Source organism: Ursus arctos, unplaced genomic scaffold (genome assembly GCF_023065955.2).
Source record: "Ursus arctos isolate Adak ecotype North America unplaced genomic scaffold, UrsArc2.0 scaffold_21, whole genome shotgun sequence".
In the NCBI taxonomy this organism is placed as follows: Eukaryota; Metazoa; Chordata; class Mammalia; order Carnivora; family Ursidae; genus Ursus; species Ursus arctos.
The window spans coordinates 10843205-10864209 of NW_026622886.1; the positions used below are offsets into that span (position 1 = coordinate 10843205).

The 21005-nt window shown below is 39.2% G+C and overlaps 1 protein-coding gene across 5 annotated transcripts in view; it reads left to right on the forward strand.

Moving 5' to 3' along the window:
- SLC41A2 (solute carrier family 41 member 2) overlaps window positions 1–20369 on the forward strand; it is a 107618-nt gene extending 87249 nt beyond the window's left edge. For all 5 annotated transcript variants that reach the window (XM_044384473.3, XM_026499766.4, XM_044384471.3 and 2 more), the window contains one exon: window positions 16894–20369. In XM_044384473.3, the coding sequence (XP_044240408.1) occupies window positions 16894–17079 (186 nt within the window). In that variant the 3' untranslated portion in view covers window positions 17080–20369. The remainder of the gene's footprint in view (window positions 1–16893) is intronic.
- Window positions 20370–21005: the final 636 nt, after the last annotated feature.

Consider the following 21005-nt stretch of genomic DNA (forward strand, 5'->3'; position numbering starts at 1 on the left):
CAGCTGCTTTTTCAATATAAATAAAAGTTTCAAAAACAATAAAAACAAATATTTGTATTACATTTATTATTATTATTATTATTATTATTATTAGCCATTCACTGTTAGGCACTTTATACATATGAACTCACCGAGTACTCACCACAACTCTGTGAGCTAAGTTATGTTATTCTCATTCTCAGGTGAGGCAGTTGACGTAGAGAGAAGTTGAGTGACTTGCCCAAGTCCACACAGCAAGATGGAGTCTACAGTCTACCCTCCTAACCATTGTGTTTTACAAGAATATGTTTGGCACTTTGTCGTGCTCTTAGAGCATCGTAGTTCTTAGGATGGCAATTTCTGAAGACTTAAAGCTGTCTTTGTTCCTCCGGCTTCATTAGATCTTCATATTTCTTCCAGCCAGGCGTTTTGCATCAGAGGGCATTCATTCCACAGAGTTTACACAGAATCTGTCTTTTGAAGTCAAGTAGGAATCCAGTCAAGAACACAAATAGGTCCAAAGTGTCCTGAGAGAAGGACAAAGTGCTATGGAATTTCAGTAGTGGGAGAGTTTTTTCCTACGTGGGGAGGAAGATTTATAATGGGGATAAAATTTTGTTTGTGGAATCCATAGAAAATGCCATTTCAGTAAAAGGAAGTAGCATTAGGTAAGTGAGAAAACTCAGGGTATTTACAGAATATAATAAGAAAATTTCTGGAAAATAAGGTTGAAAATTACAGATTGTGGCAAGATCATGAAGGATCTTGAAGACCAGACTGAAGAGTTTATGGTGTTTTATAAAATGATGATTTTCAAAATTAGTTCCACTTGCAACAAACTTGAGAGGTCTGATACATTCGTTCGATGCAGTGGAGTCTATAGTATGTAAGGGCTTGGGCTCTTGTTTCCACCACTCACGCCTGTGTCAGCTTCAGCAAGGTAACCTTTCAGGGAATGTGTTTTCTTGTCTGTAAAAAGCGGCAGAATAGACCCACCGTGTGGGTCGTTTTAAGGATGAAATGAGGTAATAATCCGTGTAAGGTGCTATTACTATCTTACTATCTTAATATCATCTTCTTTAGTAGCTGTGGATCACTGGAGTAATGAGTCTCTTAGGGGATCAGTGAGGGGATTAGAACCTATGGAATCTAACATCAAGAGTGCTTACCGTAATTCTGATGCCCCACTAATTCCTTGGAGTCATTCTTCTCAAAGAGAATAGTGGCAACACGGCCATAACTGGAATCCCAGGATAACCAGCCACTAACTGAGAGTTCGTTGGCTTGGCCTTAGGAAAGTTACTTAATTCCTTGGGGGTCTTATTGTTCTTGCATGTGAGGATAATGATTCCTCTCTGCACAGTAGCAGTACTGTTTAAATGTGTGGCACATAAGAGGCCTTATTAATTGGTGCGCTCATGTATTTTTTTATTATCACACTAACTCAAATCCTCTTCCTAGATGGTATCTCAAAGGAAAGAGCTAAGCAACCAGGGGATTTTATTTTATTTATTTTTTTTAAGTAGGCTCCATGCTCAGTGTGGAGTCCAATGTGGGACTCAAACTCATGACTCTGAGATCAAGACATGAGCTGAGACCAAGAGTCAGACGCTTAACTGACTGAGCCACCCAGCCGCCCCAGCCAGGGGATTTTAACAGGTTGGCTGATCTCATTCACATTCTTTTCTCTCTCCTCAAGATTTAAGTTCACCAGATTTCAAATGGAAAGTGAGGATCTCTTTATTTCTGTGTTACTCTTCTGCCTCTGTCTCTTAATTGGTTTCTGTCAGATTGGGCGGAAAGAAAAGTCTGAAGAGAATGACAAAGGAAATGTGAGGGAAAGATCAACAGTTTCAAGAATTTTTTTTTTCTCTCATTGCAAAAACATCTTTAGCTTTGGGAGGTAGGCGGTTGAAATGGGTGAATTTTTGAGATTCTTTTTTAGCCTTGTGATTGCACTTTTGTGATACGATAGTGTGATGATGTTATTGTAGCTTAGGTTGTGGGGACTGAAAATGGACACACTTCCCTAAATCCATATTTGTGATTAATTCTCTAGACAAGTATGACTGGGCTCCAGGCCAGTCAGGCATGGAAGATGAAATGATTGCCTCTGGCTCATTGGAGGCATAGCAGGCTGGATGCCTGGGCAGCAAGGCATTGAGAAAGGGAGCTCTTTTCAGGCTTGTCGACCCTGATGAAGATGAAGGTAGAGCCAGAGAAGCTGAGCCATCTTTCTCGAGTGTTCTGCTTAGGCTGTAACCAGCCGTGCTCTGAATCCTGCTGAGATCGCAGACGTGACTTAGAGGACTTTTCATGTCACCGACAATAAATCTTATAACACAGCTCTGTGAAAGCACTTAATTGAAAAACATAAAAACCATTACTCAAGAAATTTGCCAGAATAAAATTGTGGTTGATTGTGATCCCAGAATATTCACCATAGAAATACTGACCTGATTGATTTTATAATTAAAAATTTTTAGCTTATTTTAAAAAATAAATATTTAGTCCCATACTACTTTTTTAAATTTTAAAGCTAAATGTCCATGTTAGTTCTAATTGTATTATTAAAAGGAATGTTAAGGTGTCTGGGTGGCTCAGTCAGTTAAGCATCTGCCTTCAGCTCAGGTCATGATCCCAGGGTCCTGGGATCAAGCCCCACATGTGGCTCTCTTCTCATCGGGGAGCCTGCTTCACCCTCTGCCTGCAGCTCTCCCTGCTTGTGCTCTTTCCTCTCTCTCAAATAAATACAGAAAATATTTAAAAATAAATAAATAAAAGGAATGTTTAAAGGATGTGAAAGGAGGATAAGACCATCATTCAATATCTAAAAATAAAGAGACATAGTGGAGTTGATTGCTCACTGTTGTAAGGGAGCTATGCTCAGAGCAGGTAGAGTCTCTCTAGCCTGGCAAACTGCCGATCTTACGTCGGATTTTAGGGAAGCATGGAGCTGAGGGGTTGGCAGATGTTCAGAAGCACGAGGGGGTTGATGCCATCTGTAGATGTATGGTTACTTGGGTGTGACTGGTATTTGGTTGGCCCCAAGCCGTATAGTTATTGGACTGAATTTGTTCCTCATTGGCTACTTCAGAAGCAAGGACTGTCATTGATTGGCTGGCTTTTAAAGTGTGTTCAGTAATGTAAGTTGTTTGTTGGTTGACTGAATTTAAAACCAGTTCCGATGGCTTTTTGTTACATGGCTTAAGAATCATCGGGGAGTGTTTTCCTGGGAGTGTGCGAACTTTCTAAATTCTCAGTCTCCATTTCTGTTCTTCACTTGGTCAAAGCTGCAGGAGATCATTAGGGATTGTCCAGACCTTTACCTATGTCGCTGGTTCTTCTGGAAGACAGGGTTTCATTTGTGAAGATCTGATTTTTGGTTTGCTTTCCCTAGGTAGCCAGATTGCCTTTTCTTTTAGCTTAGATATAGATTGCTTTATTTCATCTGTAATGTTGGTCAGGTATAAATAACATGAGTGTTAGTAGTGGTTTTGGTTGGCCAAGAGAAAGTCCAAAACCATTCTATTAGCTATAGCTGGAACTGTTATTTTGATAGTCTTGTGCGTAAGCCGTCTACTTTGTATGGTTACCTCTGTTCCAAGAATCTTGTGTTCGTAGTCAGTTTTCCTCGAATCATCTGTTTTGGGAGGTGCTCTGAAGAACCTGTTGTAGGTTCTTGACCGGTATTACCTCCCAGCTCTGCTAAGGTCCCTTCTACTTTTCTCCAAAGGATGTTCTAGTTTAGTCTTATCCAGAGATTATGTTTTGGCTTGTTTTGGTTTTAGTTGAATAATGGGCATCCATTTCCGACATGGTTGTAGCTGAACGTAGACAGAAAGACCAGCGTCATAGACTCGGCCCCTGCCCCTGCCTGTTACAGTAAATAATTATCAAATAAGTGTCCAGCTTTATAGAATTCTTGGATTATTTTAGGCATTTCACTCATGTTTCTTCATGCAGATTCGGATCTCATTGAAAGCAGTAACCGTGTTGTATTCTTTCTGAGTGACGCTTATCACAGTGTCTTCTATGTTAGGTATAAAAAAAAATTTGTTAAACTGGATTCAAGATGTATTGAGTGTGCTTTGAGTATTTGGGCTAATACTGACACAGTTCCTCATTGTTTGAGCAGAAGAAACCAGACCCATGAAGAATACAGAACATATTGTTCAATTTATATTCAGTACAGATGACGGCATTAACAACAACAACAAAAGTAAATGAAGTGTGGTAACTACCTTGTGTCAGAAAAAGAACAGAGGCAAAGTACCAAACTATAGCTTGTGGCTTTGAATGCAACAACTGTTTGGTGAGTGGTCTGGATCGTTCTTTTCTCTAGCCACTGTTCTGGGATACCTTAACTTACAAGGAGAATACAGACTAATACTTACTGAGTGTCTAGTAGCTGCCAGACAACATATTTTATGGACCTTATTTCGTGTAATCCTTTCAGCGGTCCTCTGAGATGTGCCTAGCCTTCCCTACTTTCCAAGTGACAACTCTTAGAGACTGAGAGCTTAAAAAATTTTACCTGGAGTCACAGAAGTAGTTCAGTCATAAAGTTTGAACTTAGATCTGTATTACTCCAAAGTCTTTGTTCTCTCTACTCCATCACAAGGTAAGTAAAAGGACTGAGAATTAAACTTGGTAATCTCATTATTTCCTAGTGGAGAATGACAGAAAGGGGTCCTATACTCTAGGGCAGGGATCAGGAAACTTTTTCTGTAAAAGGCCAGATAGTCAACATTTTAGGCCCTGGCAGGCCACATGGTCTCTGTCCCAAGTACTCAGCTCTGCTCTGACAACACATCAGCAGCCACAGACACTGTGTAAATAATGAGCGTGGCTGTGTCCCAGCAAAGCTTTACTGTGGACACTGGAAATTAAGTTTCCTATAATGTTTATATGTCACAAAATACTATTCTTCCTTTGATTATTTTCAACCATTTAAAAATATCGAAACCATTCTTAGCGTATGGGCCGTACAGGTGGCGGGCCACATTTGGCCTGTAGGCTGTAGTTTGCTGACCCCTACTGTAGGCTGTTGCTGCAAAGAAAACTTTTTGAGAGTCCCTCTATATTTTTGTAATTTATTATTATTTTTAATTAGTTTCAGAGGCAGAATTTACTGACTCATCCATTGCATATAACATGCAGTGCTCATTACATCACGTGCCCTCTTTAATGCCCATCACCCAGTTACCCCATCCCCCCACCCACCTCCCCTCTAGCAACCCTCAGTTTGTTTCCTAGAGTTCAGCATCTTTTATGGTTTGTCTCCCTCTCAATTTTCATCTTATTTTTCCTTCCCTTCTCCCGTATTCATCTATTTTGTTTCTTAAAGTCCACATGTGAATGAAATCATATGGTATTTGTCTTTCTCTGACAGACTTATTTTGCTTAGCATATTACCCTCTAGTTCCATCCACATTGTTGAAAATGGCAAGATTTCATTCTTTTTGATGGCTGAGTAGTGGTCCATTATATAAATACATACACACACACACACACACACACACCCCACATCTTCCTTATCCATTCATCTGTCAGTGGACATCTGGGCTCTTTCCATAGTTGGCTATTGTGGACATTGCTGCTATGAACATTGGGGTGCAGGTGTCCCTTCAAGTCACTATGTTTGTATCCTTTGGATCCATACCTAGTTAGTGCAATTGCTGGGTCGTAGGATAGCTCTATTTTTAACGTTTTGAGGAACCTCCATGCTGTTTTCCAGAGTGGCTGCACCAATTTGCATTCCCACCAACAGTGTAAGAGGGTTCCCCTTTCTCCACATCCTCGCCAACATCTGTCATTTCCTGACTTGTTAATTTTAGCCATTGTGACAGGTGTGAGGTGGTATCTCATTGTGGTTTTGATTTGTATTTCCCTGATGCTGAGTGATGTTGAGCATTTTTTCATGTGTCTGTTGGCCATTTGTATGTCTTCTTTAGAGAAATGTCTGTTTACGTCTTTTGCCCATTTCTTGACTGGAGTTTTTGTGTTTTGGGTGTTGAGTTTGATAAGTTCTTTATAGATTTTGGATACAGCCCTTTATCTGATAAGACATTTTTGCAAATATCTTCTCCAATTCCATAGGTTGCCTTTTAGTTTTGTTGACTGTTTCCTTTGCTGTGCAAAAGCTTTTTATCTTGATGAAGTCCGAATAGTTCATTTTTGCTTTTCTTTCTCTTGCCTCTGGAGACATGTGCCTATCAAGAAGTTGCTATAGCCAAGGTCAAAGAGGTTACTGCTTGTGTTCTCTAGGATTTTGATAGATTCCTATCTCACATTTAGGTCTTTCATCCCTTTTGGGTTTATTTTTGTGTATGATGTAAGAAAATGGTCGAGTTCAAATCTTATGTCCATTTTTAAAAATGGGTTGACTTATGGAGTTGTAAGAGTTCTTTATATATTCTGGGTACAGGTCCTTTGTTATAGACATGTTTTGAAAATATTATCTATCAGTCTATACATTGCTTCTTCATTTTCTTAACCATATATTTTAACAGAAGTTTCAATTTTAATAAAGTCAGTTTATTAATTTTTTCATTATGGCTAGTGCTTTTCTTTGTCCTAAGAAACCATTGCTTATGTGTGGCTTGTGAAGGGTTTTTCCTCTTTTCTTTTAGAAATTTTCTGGTTTTAGGTTTTTTTTGCTGTCTCTGATCCATTTTGAGTTAATATTTGTGAATTACAGATTAAGGTCCATATTTTTCCTTACGGAATACCAAGTTGTTCCGGTACCATTTATTGGTAAAACTATCCTTACCCACCTTGAATGACCTTAGTGTCTTTGTCACAAATCGGTTCATGTATATATGGGTCTATTTCTAAATTCTATTACGTTCCACTGATGTATATGTCTATTCTTATGCAACTGTTCTCTTTTGAGCCTTCACATGTTTTTTTAAATTTTAGTCGCAAAAGAAATCATTTGTCATTCTTAATTGCAAGCTCTCTTCTTTATGTGGGTCTCAGTTCATTTATAGGAATATTTGTATTTTTACAGCTACAGCTACAGATGTGCCAAATAACCAAAACTAATGTAGATGTTTTTCTCTGTGATCCCTGCCAAATCAATATCCTTTTATTCTCTGCTCTTAACATAAGAGTTCTCAGTGTGCTAGCATTTCAACAGCCACAGTAATTATATTTATGAATCCGTATGTGATACTGTATCTCAAACCTTATGGAAGTCCAAGTGGATTACATCTGGGTTTTCATGCGTGTCTCTTCTCAGGGCTGCTTTTTTCTATGATGTGAATTAGATTAATTACGCATGTTCCTTCCTTTTGTACTTCCAGCTATATTCCCTGCTTTTCTCCATATTCTGTCTATAATCAATAACTTTAAGAGACCCTTCTATATTAAGAAAAGATTGATTTTCAAATTTCTCAATTATGTCTTTGTCCCTTCCTTTTATTTCCTCCCGTTAAAGTAAGTTGACTTCAGGGTTTACCTTTCTTATGTCAAAGAAGTTCAGAACTATCCTTCTGACACTTTTCATTTAACCTGCACCCTTTTTTTTTTTTAAACCTTACCTACCTTTAAAATGTTTTCCAGGTATGTTCTAGCAATATTTGTTATTCAGTTCCTATAGATTTCAAAGTTACCCTTTTAAATCTGTTTTCTGAGACCATACGTCACCTAGTATAGTGAGAAAACACATTTCTGTTCTGAGCTTGGGCAAGGAAGGGAGTTTTGGTCATCGTTTCATGGACATTTTTGTTTGTTCGTTTTAGTTTGAGCTTTGTTTCATATCGAAAAGCAGCATATACTCCTCATGGTAAAATTGCCAATAATCCCCACACTCAAAGACCACCACCACAAATATTTTGATGTACTATGAAAAAAATATTTTTTACAAGATTATTTCTCAAATTTGAGTAATACATATATTGGAAAGGCATACAATAAATGGTTTCAAGTGAATGAATATTCTTTTTTTTTTTTTTTCAGTGAAATGTTTTGCTAGGCAACCCACAGAAAGGCCTCCTACCTGAAAGGGAAGTGATATAGAAGCAGGGTGATCTCTGGGCTATGGGCAGAGGGAAGGGGGAGCCCCTAAGTTGCTCAGGGCCTGGTCTCTGCCTGTTGCATCTTTCCCTAATATTGTGTGGCTACTAGCAGCATTAAAGTAATTTAGTTCAGTAGGAGAAAATCAATAAATGTTCATTTCCTATAGCTATTTCCATATGTTTTATTTCTATCTTTTCCCCCTCTTGATAAAAAAACTAAGAAACATCTTATTTTGCTTGACTTTTTTTTTTTTTTAATTTTCAAATTGTCATTTCCTAATGTTAAGTGACATTAGTTATCACTGGCTCTTTGCATGATTGGAACAGAATGACATGGTCAGACGAGGGAGTATCAATGGTGGTATTAACTGGGCCAGGGTTAATGGACACCCAGCCAAAAATTATTATGCTTTTTAAAAATTATCATTATATATTAAATATCGAATAGATGAACAATGATATGCACAAGGTATGAAGAAGAATAATTCAGTGAACACCAGGAAACTCACCAGTTAGCTTAAGAAATAGAACACTACCCAGTGCCCTAGTATCTGTACCTTTTAAAGCTGCACCTTCTAAAAGTTTTTTTGAACAGAACGTCTTCACCATTTCTGTGCCATGAACTCTTTGGGAATATTATGGGCTCCTTCTCAAAATAAGGTTTGCTAATTTCCCACCTCCCTCCACCTGCCACCTTACAAAAATAGTTCAAACTAGACCAAAGAAAAGTTGCTTTTACTTAAATATCAGGAGTAGATTGAGTTCCTGTTGACTGATAATCCTAAATTCTTCTGAGCAAACATTTATATATTCGCTTTTAATGAGTAGGGTTTCCAGTCTGGAAACTGGATTAGGGAAGCATATTTTTATAGGGGAAATAAATTCAGCCTTTGTAAGTTAGGGATTTGGAAGAACTGTACTAATTTGCTGCTCCTGGTGTTTATTTGCATCATCTTTCTAGGCCTTCCTTCCCCAAAGAATCGTCTTTCTTTACACAATACACAAGGCCATTACTGGCATTCAGGGCACAGAGGGGGTGCTAGTACATGAGAATGTTGATTCTAGCTCAAAGAAGGAGCTGGCCAAGAGAATCAATATCGTCCAAAGCAAATACATATTTTTGTACTTCGGATATTTATTTAAATTCCAAGCAATACATCTAGAACATGCAGAACAGGCTACAAAGTTGCCTTTTCAGAAGGTATATTTACCTAAAGAATTTATGCATATTTCATAAAAAACAAACAGACGATGTAAAAACACAGTCTACCCTTGGTTTGATTTCGATGTGTTTTTGCAGTGAAAAGCATGCATTCCTTAAATAATCATTAACTTAAAAAAAAAAAAAAACATGTTGCATGAGGAAGTATCTGATATTTATTGTGATTTTAATAATTCATTATACACCGAATTCCAAGAAAACACTGAAATCCTTTGTTAACTTGCAAAAAAAAATTAATAGTTGAAACCTGAGTGAACTTTGAGTCATCCTAATACCTTTAAAAAGAAATTGCATGGGAAGGGAACTTAAATCCAATTAATGGAGTAAAACTGTGGGAGGCGGTGGGAGAAGATACGCAAGAGTGAGGCAAGCAATCGCTACGTAGTTCATGACAAGAAATTTCTTACCTTTGTACTTCAGAGCCAGAACAGACTATGAAGACATAAGTTTATCTATTTTAAAGAAGCCTGAACTGAGGATCAGAGAGAAAAGTCACATTGGTTAGTGTTAGAAACCAGTGTTCATACTTCCATTTCAATAACCTTTAATTTTTTTTAGAAGATTTATTTTAAAGAGAGAGAAAGAGTGCATGAGTGGGGCAGAGGGGCAGAGGGGCAGAGGGAGAAGGAGAATCCTAAGTGGACCCCCCGTTGAGCACAGAGCTCCACATGGGGCTCCATCCCAGGACCCTGAGGTCATGATCTGAACCAAAGCCAAGAGCCGGCCACTCAACCATCTGAGCCATCCAGGCGTCCCCCAATAACCTTTTAAATAAAGATCATAGATTCAGCATATTAACTGATGAACAATGAGGATGGCATTAATATTTATTGAGTACTGACTGTGTACAGAGACTTGCTTAACCCTTTACATACATTATTTCTGCAACCCACCCATGAGGTAGGTGATGCATATATCGTTGTGAAGATGAGGAGGACTTGAGGGTTTATTCACTCATTGACAGTAACGGTCATTTAGTGATAGAGTCCGTTCAGCAACGCACATTTGTTTCAGGCTTATCATGGGTAAGTGTTTTGCTAGAGGTCAAGAGATCAAATAGAAAGATGACATCGTTTTCTCCTTCCACAGATTTCCATGTGGGATCCCTGGAATCTAACATGTCAGATGTACATGTTAGATCAGTAGCTTTCAAATGTTTTTGACCACAACGCTCAGTAAGAAATATGTTTAGGGGTGCCTGGGTGGCTCAGTCAGTTAAGCATCCCACTCTTGATGTCAGCTCAGGTCATGATCTCAGGGTCATGAGATTGAGGGAGCCCCATGTCGGGCTCCACACTGGTCATGGAGCCTGCTTAAGATTCTCTCTCCCTCTACCCTCCCTTCTCTAAAAAAGAAAAATGTTTATACTGAAACTAATGCACACATATTTCTATCTTTTATTTACATATAAATACATGTAATTTCATAGCTGAAACAAAGGTTGTATGAAATATCCTTATTAGCATCCTAATACTTTCTATTCTAACCCCGTGTATATTCTATTTTATTCTATTTCATTTTTTAAAGACCAGTTACATCAAATTGATTTCAAAGCTCATTCGTGGGTCACATATTGAAAAAAGATATGTTATTTGTATGTTTTAAAAAGTTCTTTTATGTGTGTGTGTAAGAAACTAAATAGTACTTGTCCTCCAGAGCGAATGTAGCCACTTCTTCTGGTATTTTATCTCTGTGTTGTGCTTGGATTGCTAATTTTGCTTTCTTAAGAAATTAATTGTGGACCGTTGGTTATGAGAAATGAGGATCTAGCCATCTTACCCCATGCCTTATTTCCCCAACTTTCATTCTCCTAAAATAGGAAGGCTCAATTTTTATTTAATGAATAAGATTGTTTCTATTCTATGACTGTAAATATCATTTATCACAGAGCCAAGTCATGCATCATAATTATATTTTCTTTCTTTTTAATTTTTTCTTTCTTTTTCTCTCTCTCTGTTTTTTTTTTTTTTTTTCTGGAGATAATTGCCCTATTTTTTCACTGACATAGTTTCCTATAAACCAATCCTTAATTTTTTCCCAAGTGCTCCATCACAGCTGTCACACATCTATGCTTAGTTTTTTGCCCTCAAACTCTGTTGTATCAGATAATTTTCCATTTGCCTTGATCGTGGAGACCTCATTTCCAGCACGCTCCATCCGCCTGCTGTGTCTAGACTCTGGCTCGCCAGCCCATCGACCGCATGGCTCTCATCCCAGAGCCTTCTTCCCTTGCTGCTCTCTTCAGTTGGCTCTTCTATTTCCCTATTTCTGTTCCTTCTCTCTTGGTTCTCCCCTCATTTTGCATCAACACATTTTCAAGAAAGTTCCAAAGAAAGAGAACTTGGGAGAAAACTTCCTGAGTGCATGTATGTCTTAAAATGCTTTAGTTTACCCTCAACACTTGAGTGATAAATTGGCTGGGCACAGGATTATGGATTGGAAATACCTTTCTCTCAGGCTTTTGAAGGCCTTGCTTCCTTGTCTCCCAGTGCTGCTATTGGGAAAGTCAAGTTCTTATTCTTTCATAAGAACTGTTTATTTATTTATTTTGAGAGAAAAAGAGAGAGAGAGCACAAGGGGGGAAGGGCAGAGGAGAAGCAGACTCCCCACTGAGCAGGGAGCCCAACACGGGGCTCGATCCCAGAACCCTGGGATCATGACCTGAGCCGAAGGCAGCTGCCTAACTGACTGAGCCACCCAGGTGCCCCTATCTTTTTTAATCATAGCAAATATTTATTATGTTCTTTCTTTGTGGCAGGTACTGTTGTAAGTCTTCTGCACTATTTCATTATGAGATAGGGATTATTTCCTCTATTTTACGGGGAGGAGACTGAGGCATGGAGAGTGTGGGTAGCTTGGAGTAGAAAAGGCTGTCGGGGCATCAGACACTTCACTGGGAGCCCTCTGAATTTGAACATCTGATGTCCTCTCTGGGGGGTTATACTCCTGCCCACCACTGTTCTTGAAACAAAGCAAGGGTCTAAAGGAATCCCATTGTTAACTGTGCAGACTTCCGATTAATCCTCATTTTTCAAATTTCATAGTTTCTAGTATTTTTCAGTCCTGAGACTTGCCCCTTCGGTTTCTCCAGAAAACGTCTCTTTATTTTCCCAGCTGGGGAGGACGGTTGCAAGAATAATGAAAGAATTAGATGTTTGCTCACTCCACACACAGGCACTTAAATACCCCTTTGGCATTAGCCCCAGCACCACTTGGCACTAACGATCTGAACCTTTCACGGACTCGACAGGGCACACTGACTTCCTCGCTGGGGTGTCCCCTGGGGTAGGTAGGTGTTCTAAGAGGTACCTTGGGCAGCCCTGGTCAGTGACCTACCACTGCCCTGGCTGCTCACATTTTTTAAATTATAAAATACAAATATACAGGAAGTTATAAGAAATAAAATAGCCTTGTATTTACTACCCAGCTTTATCAACCCTTAACAAATTATTTAAGCAACTACTTCAAAATGATCAATAAAAATGCATCATGGATATGGCTGGTGCCCCCTGTGTATCCCTTCCTGGTCTCATTTGATTCCCTCCCGAGCACTTGTCTAAATTGGTATGTACCACTGCCAAGCATGTTTCTCTACGACTGCTACGGAATGAGTCTATAACTAACATATTGTATTGCTTTTCATATGTATAAGCCTTATTGGAATCATACTTTACGTAGTCTCCTACTGCTTTTTGCATTCCACCATATGCTTTTGAGACATACTCCTGTTGATCCATGGAGCTCTTTTTCATTCATTTTAGCTTCTCTGTAGTGTTCAGTTGTGCGACCTAAGAGTTAATTTACTCCGTCCTTTGTCAAGAGCCTTTTGAGGTTATCTCCAACTTTGGACTTTGACGACAGTGGTGCAGTGAACATTCTTACGCATTTCTGGGAGCATGCATGTTGGAGTTTCCCAGCAGAACTTCTGCAAGTACCCCAAGATACTGGTCCTCTCAGTCCTTGGGGTGGCCACCTGGGACCAGGATCAGTAAAGCCCCCAGGCCAGTCTCCTTCGGCCACGAACAGTTTTATCCTTTTACCCATGTTGCAGAAGAAAAAGGAAAAAAAATCGTGTTTCTACGTGGAATTGCTGAATTGAGGAGATGCCCGTGTTCAAATCTAACAGAGACTGCCGAGTTGGTCTGCAGAGTAGTTGTGCCAGTTCACACTTCTGTTGCCAATGCAGAGTTCTTTGTACCGAAACAGTGTGCTGCACTGGCGCTTAATAACGTGGGCTTTAGTATTAGACTAGAAAATGGTTTGGAGCCCGTCTCCGCCCACGAGCTGTGTGATCTCTGTGTGATTTCTGGCAGGCTTCCTACACTTCACATAGGCCTTCGTGTCCTTTTATGTCAAAAAGGGATAATAATAGTTTGTAGCATATTCCAGAGGTATTTTGAGGATTAAATCAGTTCATGTGAACCTCTTTGAACACCGCATGTCTCTGTAACAGGCCATTTTTAAAAACAATGTTTGCTATTACTGTTGCTTAAAAATTGATTTTTGCCACTTAGATGGGTATGAAATAGAGTTTATGTGTGGTTTAATTTGCATTCCCGTATTATTAGTGAGCTTGAGCATTTTTTCATATGTTTATTAACACTTTCGATTTCCTTTTCTATTCTATTGGGTTGTTTCTTTTTCTTACGAACTGTAGGAATGCTCTGTATATTCTGTGTAAATATTCTGAATACTAATTCTTTGTCAGTTATATACAATGCAGAGCCTTTTTTCCCAAGCCTGGGGCATGATTTCTAACTTTATTTATGGTGTTTATTGAACCATGGAAATCTTTAATATGGTTTATAAACTAATATTTTATGCATTTTACTTATCAAATCATTCCCTACATCAGGGCCATGAGACACTCTCTTAAAAAACTTCTCAAGTATTGCTTTTTGTACTTGAGTCTTACCTAGAATTTATTCTGCAATGTGAGGTATGGATGCTATTTTATTTCTTTCTGTATGAATAAGCATTTGTCTCCTGAGTAGGGGGTCAGCACACCTTTTTCTGTAAAGGGCCAGAGACTAAATATCTTGGGTTTTGTGGACCATATGGTCTGTGTCACGGCTACATGGTTCTGTCATTGTAGTGCCAAGCAGGTCACCTAACCTCCCTGACTTGATTGCTCCAAATGAACATTGGGGATAATAAGAGTGCCTATTTCATGAGAATGTTGTGAGCTAAATTATAGACTAAATAGACAGGAAGTAAATGAATGGGTAGAGCAGAGTTCCAATATAATTTTAGTTATAAAAACAGGCAGCAGGTTGAATTTGGCCCATGGGCTGTAGTTTGCCAACTCCTGTTCTAGATGAGTCTAATCCATTCAATGCAGGTGTTAAACAAGGAATTTGTAAATTGTATACATATCATATATGTATGATAGACATACATTACATAAATTTATGCATATAAATATGTATGAACTTATCCTCTGTGAATATGTAATAATACACATATAATACAGATTTATTTTTATTTCTTGCCAATCCCATAGAAATTAGCTACCTTATTCTCTTCAAAACTGCTGTTTCCTCCTGTGCACATGACTCACTCATCAGCACATTTCTTTATCGAACCTCCATATACTCCAGGAATATAGAGTTTATTGCAGAATTTGTTGTATTTATAGGCAGCCCAGATTGTTTTTTTGAAAACAGTTCTTTTAATAACTTTTCTCCCACAGCCTAAAACTACCCTCTGAAACTGTGTATTCTAGACTAATGTCTCCTGACACCGTAACCTTCTTAAGTTTACATCTCCTGCCCTCCCTGCCCAGGACAAACAGTCCTTGTTCTCATGGGATACTCTTTGTGTCCCACGGATTCTCATGGATTCTGTCAAATAGTGAGTGCCTGCCTTATGAGCCGGTCACTTTGCTAGACAGAGAAGACGCAGGGGGGACCGAGTTCCTATGGAAATAAGGCATCCGGAACAGAACACGCTGCCCAGATGGGGCCTGGCCCATTGAGGGCCCAGTGGATGACTGTCTTTCTTGGTCTGTACATTATGCTTTTATTGATGTAACCTGAGTTTGTGCTGCTTTCTCACCTTTCTCTGCCTGCCCCCAGACCGAGGCTCTTATTACTTATCTCAAAGTCAGTGGGGCAGACATGAGGCCCTTTTGGGTTTTCTTCAAATGAAACATTTAGGCTCAAAGTGGGAAGAAGCTTACCCAAAGTCATACAGATGATAAATGGAAATCAGATCCATATCTCATCATGCTTCCGCCACACATAACACAGGTTGTCCTGATGGAACTTTTGTGATCCCAAAACAGTCTTTGCCAGGGAAACACTAAAGAAGAAACAATCTCATGCAAAAGAAAATGGGGCTTAAAACACAGTCTCTCTCTCTCTCTCTCGTAGATGTCCAAAGACATCTAAAGCTCACTCCTTTAGAATGGGTACATGTCTCTCTGTTTAGTCAAGCCAGTCTCCTCTCTGGGGAAGGTGTCAGAGCTAAACCACAGCACACAGAAGTTTAGAACTCATGGCAGGCACCTCACCTCCATGGCCAACATGTCAGAACAGCAAAAGGTAACACCCCTTGGCGTAGACTCTGGACGGGTGTCGGCTTCCTCCTGCACACACCAAGTGTCCCCACTTCTGGGAGGGCCCAAACTGGCACAGCAGTGACGCTCTTAAGATCTTCTAGTAGCAGACATCTGGTGAAAGCTTATTGTGTGCCTGCGGCTGATGATTGAGTCTATTATTTTATCTTCGCAACATTCTCATGAAGGTCGGTGCCATTACTATCTCTAACGTTCACTCGGAGAAACAGAATGTGAAAGGTTAAGTGACTCGCGTGCAGTCAGGGAGTGAGTGATGGAGACGTGCTCGCAGCCATGCTGCTGTTCCTGCCAAGTTGTTCAAAACCAGAGAGCATTGGCCTCTCTAATCCCAAATGCCTTTTTAATGCTAAAGGAGTTTGGAAATTAGAGGCTCCTCCGCCTCTAAACATTCAAAGAAAAAAATGCTTAACTGATTCCCAAATTCAGAGCATTACGACGGTCTTCATATTCCTGATAGCCTAGAAAATACTCAAACCTATCACCTTAGTATTTGAATCGCCCTTTAAAACATTTCAACTCCGTGTCTGTATCTGCGCAGCTATGGAGACAAATCATTCCTCATCGCACCTCCCTTCTGGTTATTGTTCTTAACCGTTGACTGAACGTTTCCCCTGACAGGCCACCCATGGCCTTGTAATTAGTAAGTGAATGGTCGGCTCCCCATCTATTTCATTTGATACACCTGCGGTAGGAGAATGTTATTCCTTATTGTACTTTCTATTTCCTCCTTTATATGTCTTCCTTCTTCACAGGCTTGTCATATAGAAGGAAGTTGGAACAGTGGTTTGGCAGCTGAATGATACTGTTAAATATAAGGCCGATTGGGATTTGGGGGAAGCTTGAAGAAAATGAGACGGTGTATGTGAAAAGTTGAAGAAAAATGTTATTAATTGCAGGGATACATAGCGTTTTTTCTTGTGAAAAGCAAAGGTTCCTGCCAGTTAAATAGTTCTTTTCAAGCGTGGCTCTTGACTTTGACACATGTACTTCTTTTCAGAAAACAGTGGCGTAGACTTACGGCCAGTGGGCCTTATGTTTACTGGGCTAGGAACGTCCAAGCCACAGCAGTAATCTCTGGTGTTTTCTAGGTGTTTACCTTGCTCTGGATTGCTGACTGGATGGTCCATCACTTCTGGAGGAAAGGAAAGGACCCGGATAGCTTCTCCATCCCCTATCTGACGGCATTGGGTGACCTGCTTGGGACAGCTCTGTTGGCCTTAAGTTTTCATTTTCTTTGGCTTATCGGAGATCGAGATGGGGACGTTGGAGACTAATAAATCCTACAAGCTATTCTCAAGTCCCAAGGAGGAAAACACAAGACAACCACTTACGACTCTTTTTCAAAAATCTTAAATCAGTAGTTTGACTTCTACCAGGGTAATCTTCAGTTGGCCCTGATTCAATTAAATGGCCTTAACATTTTTTTAAGGAATTTGTGTTAAACCAGAGTGACCAGTATTTGTGCTGCTTTTCATAGAATAAATGGTAATTTGACATAGATGTAGACACAAGCTCAAGCTCTGAAGTTAATTAAATAGGAAAGAATATAGGATGTTTACAGTGAATAATTTAAAAACCACTGAGGTAGCGGAAATGTACTTTATTATTGTTTAACTTGTAACAGGTTCCAGGTTCAAGGAAACCAAGTTCGCTTTAGCCTGTCTTGTCTCACAGATGTATTGTCCTGCAGGTCCTACTATAAAATGAAAGGGACCAAAACCAAGTCTTTAATAGTTTTAACTGTGCCCACCTCTCTGCTGCCTGAGGATAAATGATCAGTTACTAGCTCCCAACCTGACCTGAATGTGTTCGTTGAGCATGAGATAAACTGACTTTTCACTGTTCCAATGCAAATTTAATTTCAGCTCGGTAAGGTCTTGGCAGGCTTCTCTTCAAACCCAGAATGACCTCGAGAGATCTTTAAAGAAAGCAGTGGGTCATTTTTGATCATTGATTTGTTGAAAGAATTTTGATCTTTTTAGAAGACTGAACAGTCAAAACCAGAAGATAAACGGGGCTGCATCTGTAGGGACAAGATGGTGTGAGAAATTGTGTGTGTGCGTGTGTGTGTGTGTGAGAGAGAGAGAGAAAGAGAAAACAGAAGGCAGAGAGAGAGAAGTGTTGGATGGAGAACTAAATCTTGGATTGTTGATCGCAAAGATCATAGTGCTATTGAAATATTAGCATTATGTAGTTATTCTTTTTTTTTTTTTAAAGATTTTATTTATTTATTTGACAGAGGGAGACAGCCAGCGAGAGAGGGAACACAAGCAGGGGGAGTGGGAGAGGAGGAAGCAGGCTCCCAGCGGAGGAGCCTGATGTGGGGCTCGATCCCAGGACTCTGGGATCACGCTTAATGACTGAGCCATCCAGGCGCCCCTATGTAGTTATTCTTAAACACATTTTATTGATATGCTTTTGTCCTTTGGTCCACAGATTTTGCTACTCTCCAGAGTTTACTATTTATTACCTGTATTATAATGAATAGTTTTTTCTTATGAAAAAAAACTACCATTTAATATCACCATGATTATATTATAAGATTTCAAATGAGCAAGTGATTCATTTGCTCTTTTGAGAAGTCTATTGGAACTTTTAGGCTTGCCATTTTAAGAGAAGTTGGTGGGTTACTTCAATGATTGGTCATGTCTGTACATACCACCTATTTGCACAGGCTAATTTCTACATGGGACTCTGTCATATACACTGCTGTGTTTCCGATATATTTTTCTAAAACTCTGACCCATATTCCAAAACCTGACCAACGCTTTAGTTATTCAGTAGGTAAGCATTTTTATATCATGTATGGTTCATTGAAAAAAATGCAGTAGAATCTCTCAAGATAATCAGATATCTAGTAATTGAAGTGGTAAGGGGAAGAATGTACATTAACATCGATCATTATGGTTTAAGTTGTGTTAGTGTTAACATTATATAAATAGTACATTGTTTATAAACGTGTTGGGGGAAGTGTTCCTCTTACACTCTCTAAAATAAGGGGACTGTGGTATAGAGTTATATATTTTTGCTTATTTTAAGACTTTAATTATTCCACTCTTCTGCCTTATAATGAATCTTCCAAGGCAGAGAACTGAACTAATTATAGACTTTCTCCTTTGGAGAGTTATAATGTCAAATAGTGAACATTCTTTTAAAAGAAAGAATGATTAAGTCAATGAATATTTAGCAGCAAAGATTTTTTTTATTTAAAAAAATCCATAAATAATTTCTTTGATTTTATTGTAAAGCATTTGTAAATTACTTATTTACATTTGGGCTGTATGATTCATAAGCATTTCTACTTGCCAATAGATTTCTATCTTGATTTATAACCTAAAAAATTGCCCAGCAAACTACATTTTTAAAGCATTTACCAGCATCTGTGGTGCATTACGTGTTCTGAAACACACTCAAATACACTCTGTTGTATAGTACTCACAACAGTACCTGCGAAGTAGATCAGGGAGACATTCTCACCTGTAGTTTGGAGCAGAAGAAACTGAAACGCAGAGACGTTCCACTTCTAACATTGCCTGGGTGTGAAGTGCCCAAATCGTGACTGAAATCTGAGTCTCCGGTCTCCTGGGCCAGTTACTCTTTCTATGACCCCCAGGTGTACCAGGAGTACCTAACGAATTCACTGACAGGAAGTGGGCTGGAGCGTCAGGATTTTGTGAAGGAGAATAGAATATTGCTACACCTCTTAGGGTTCAGACAGGGACACCTCCATCTCATCCAACTGAACGGTAAATATAGCCGACTCTAAATTGCTCATGTTCCTAAGATCAAGGAAAACACATAAAGGAAGACTTCAGAGTAAAGAATAATGCCCGACTTCATTGAACATTTAGTGGCCTCCACCTTCCCTGATTTAACATTTTCCGTAGATGCTAGTAACTAACTAGCATGGCTGATTTGAGTTCTGTCTCCTTTCTCTTTTGCTACCCAACCTTGGTTACAGCAACAAAATGTCTACAAGGAGTGTTGTAGAGAAAAATAAAGACGTGGAAAAATCAGTTACCAATTAGCTCAATTAATTTATAAAAGGGATGTAGATTCCTTAAAAAAAAATTTTTTTACTGATTTTCTGAAAGCCTTTACATCAGTATGCAACTAATAAGATGACGTATTTACCCATGAAATAATTTATTATCAGTCTTATAGAATGTAAATTGACAGTATTTATTTTTATACAACAATAAAAACCCCTCTCCAAACTTCTTCCTTTCACTAATTTATCAGACACTTTATTTATATAGAGATCATCTTTTTAAAAACATATTTTTATTCTTGCTCATTAACCTTTTTTTTTTCCTTTAAAAAACAAAGTTTAGAAGCTGATAAAATGGAAACTTATGGTAATGTCTCTTCTGGGAGATATCAAAAGTTCCACATCATACACTATCAGTGATGTAGCCAAATGAAGTACATTTTAAGAGGTCTTTCAGTAATTGGGCTTCCTTGCCTTATAATGTATCTGTGGTATCATATACCCATTTATAATGGGCATCTGCTATCTTTGCATCGTTGTAAACTCAAATAAGAATAAAATGTAAGAAATACAGCCTTGTTGGACTTCTTGATAAGCTAGGTGGACCTCACGCCTGTGTGGAACTCACCTAGAAGAGACTGGAGTCATCTATGGGCCTTGGTTGTATTGGTGAGTATAATCAACCAGGCTCTGACCAGACCTCCACCTCCAAACCATTGCTTTACCACTTTTTCACTGTTGAGCACTTTTCTCATTTTCAGATTCCTGGGTCCGTCAGTCCATGCTTCTTCAGCTGCCTCCTTCAAACTCGCCGGACAGCTCTGGTTCAACACAGCCCCTGCCTTTCCAGCGCTGGAGCAGTTGAATCTGGCTCACGAAAGCCACAGGCCTGTTCGGACAGATCTTTGAATTTATAACCTCAGGTATCAAGTCAGCCCCCACTGTCCAGCAGCCCACTGTATTTCTCGAATCATTTCCCTCTCTGGAGATCAGGCCTTTGTCTTAACACTGTACTGAAAGTACACCTGTCAAGGTCACCAAGAGTCTCCGTGTTGTCAAAGCCGGTGATCAGTTCTCAGTAAGAATTCTCACCTTGCTCTCTGCAAGTATTGGAAGGGCTCCTTCCTCCTTGAAATGCTTTCCTCACTTAGCTTCCAAAAAAAGAACAACCTCTGCCTTCTGCTTGCTATTCTACATCCCTGCAAGCCC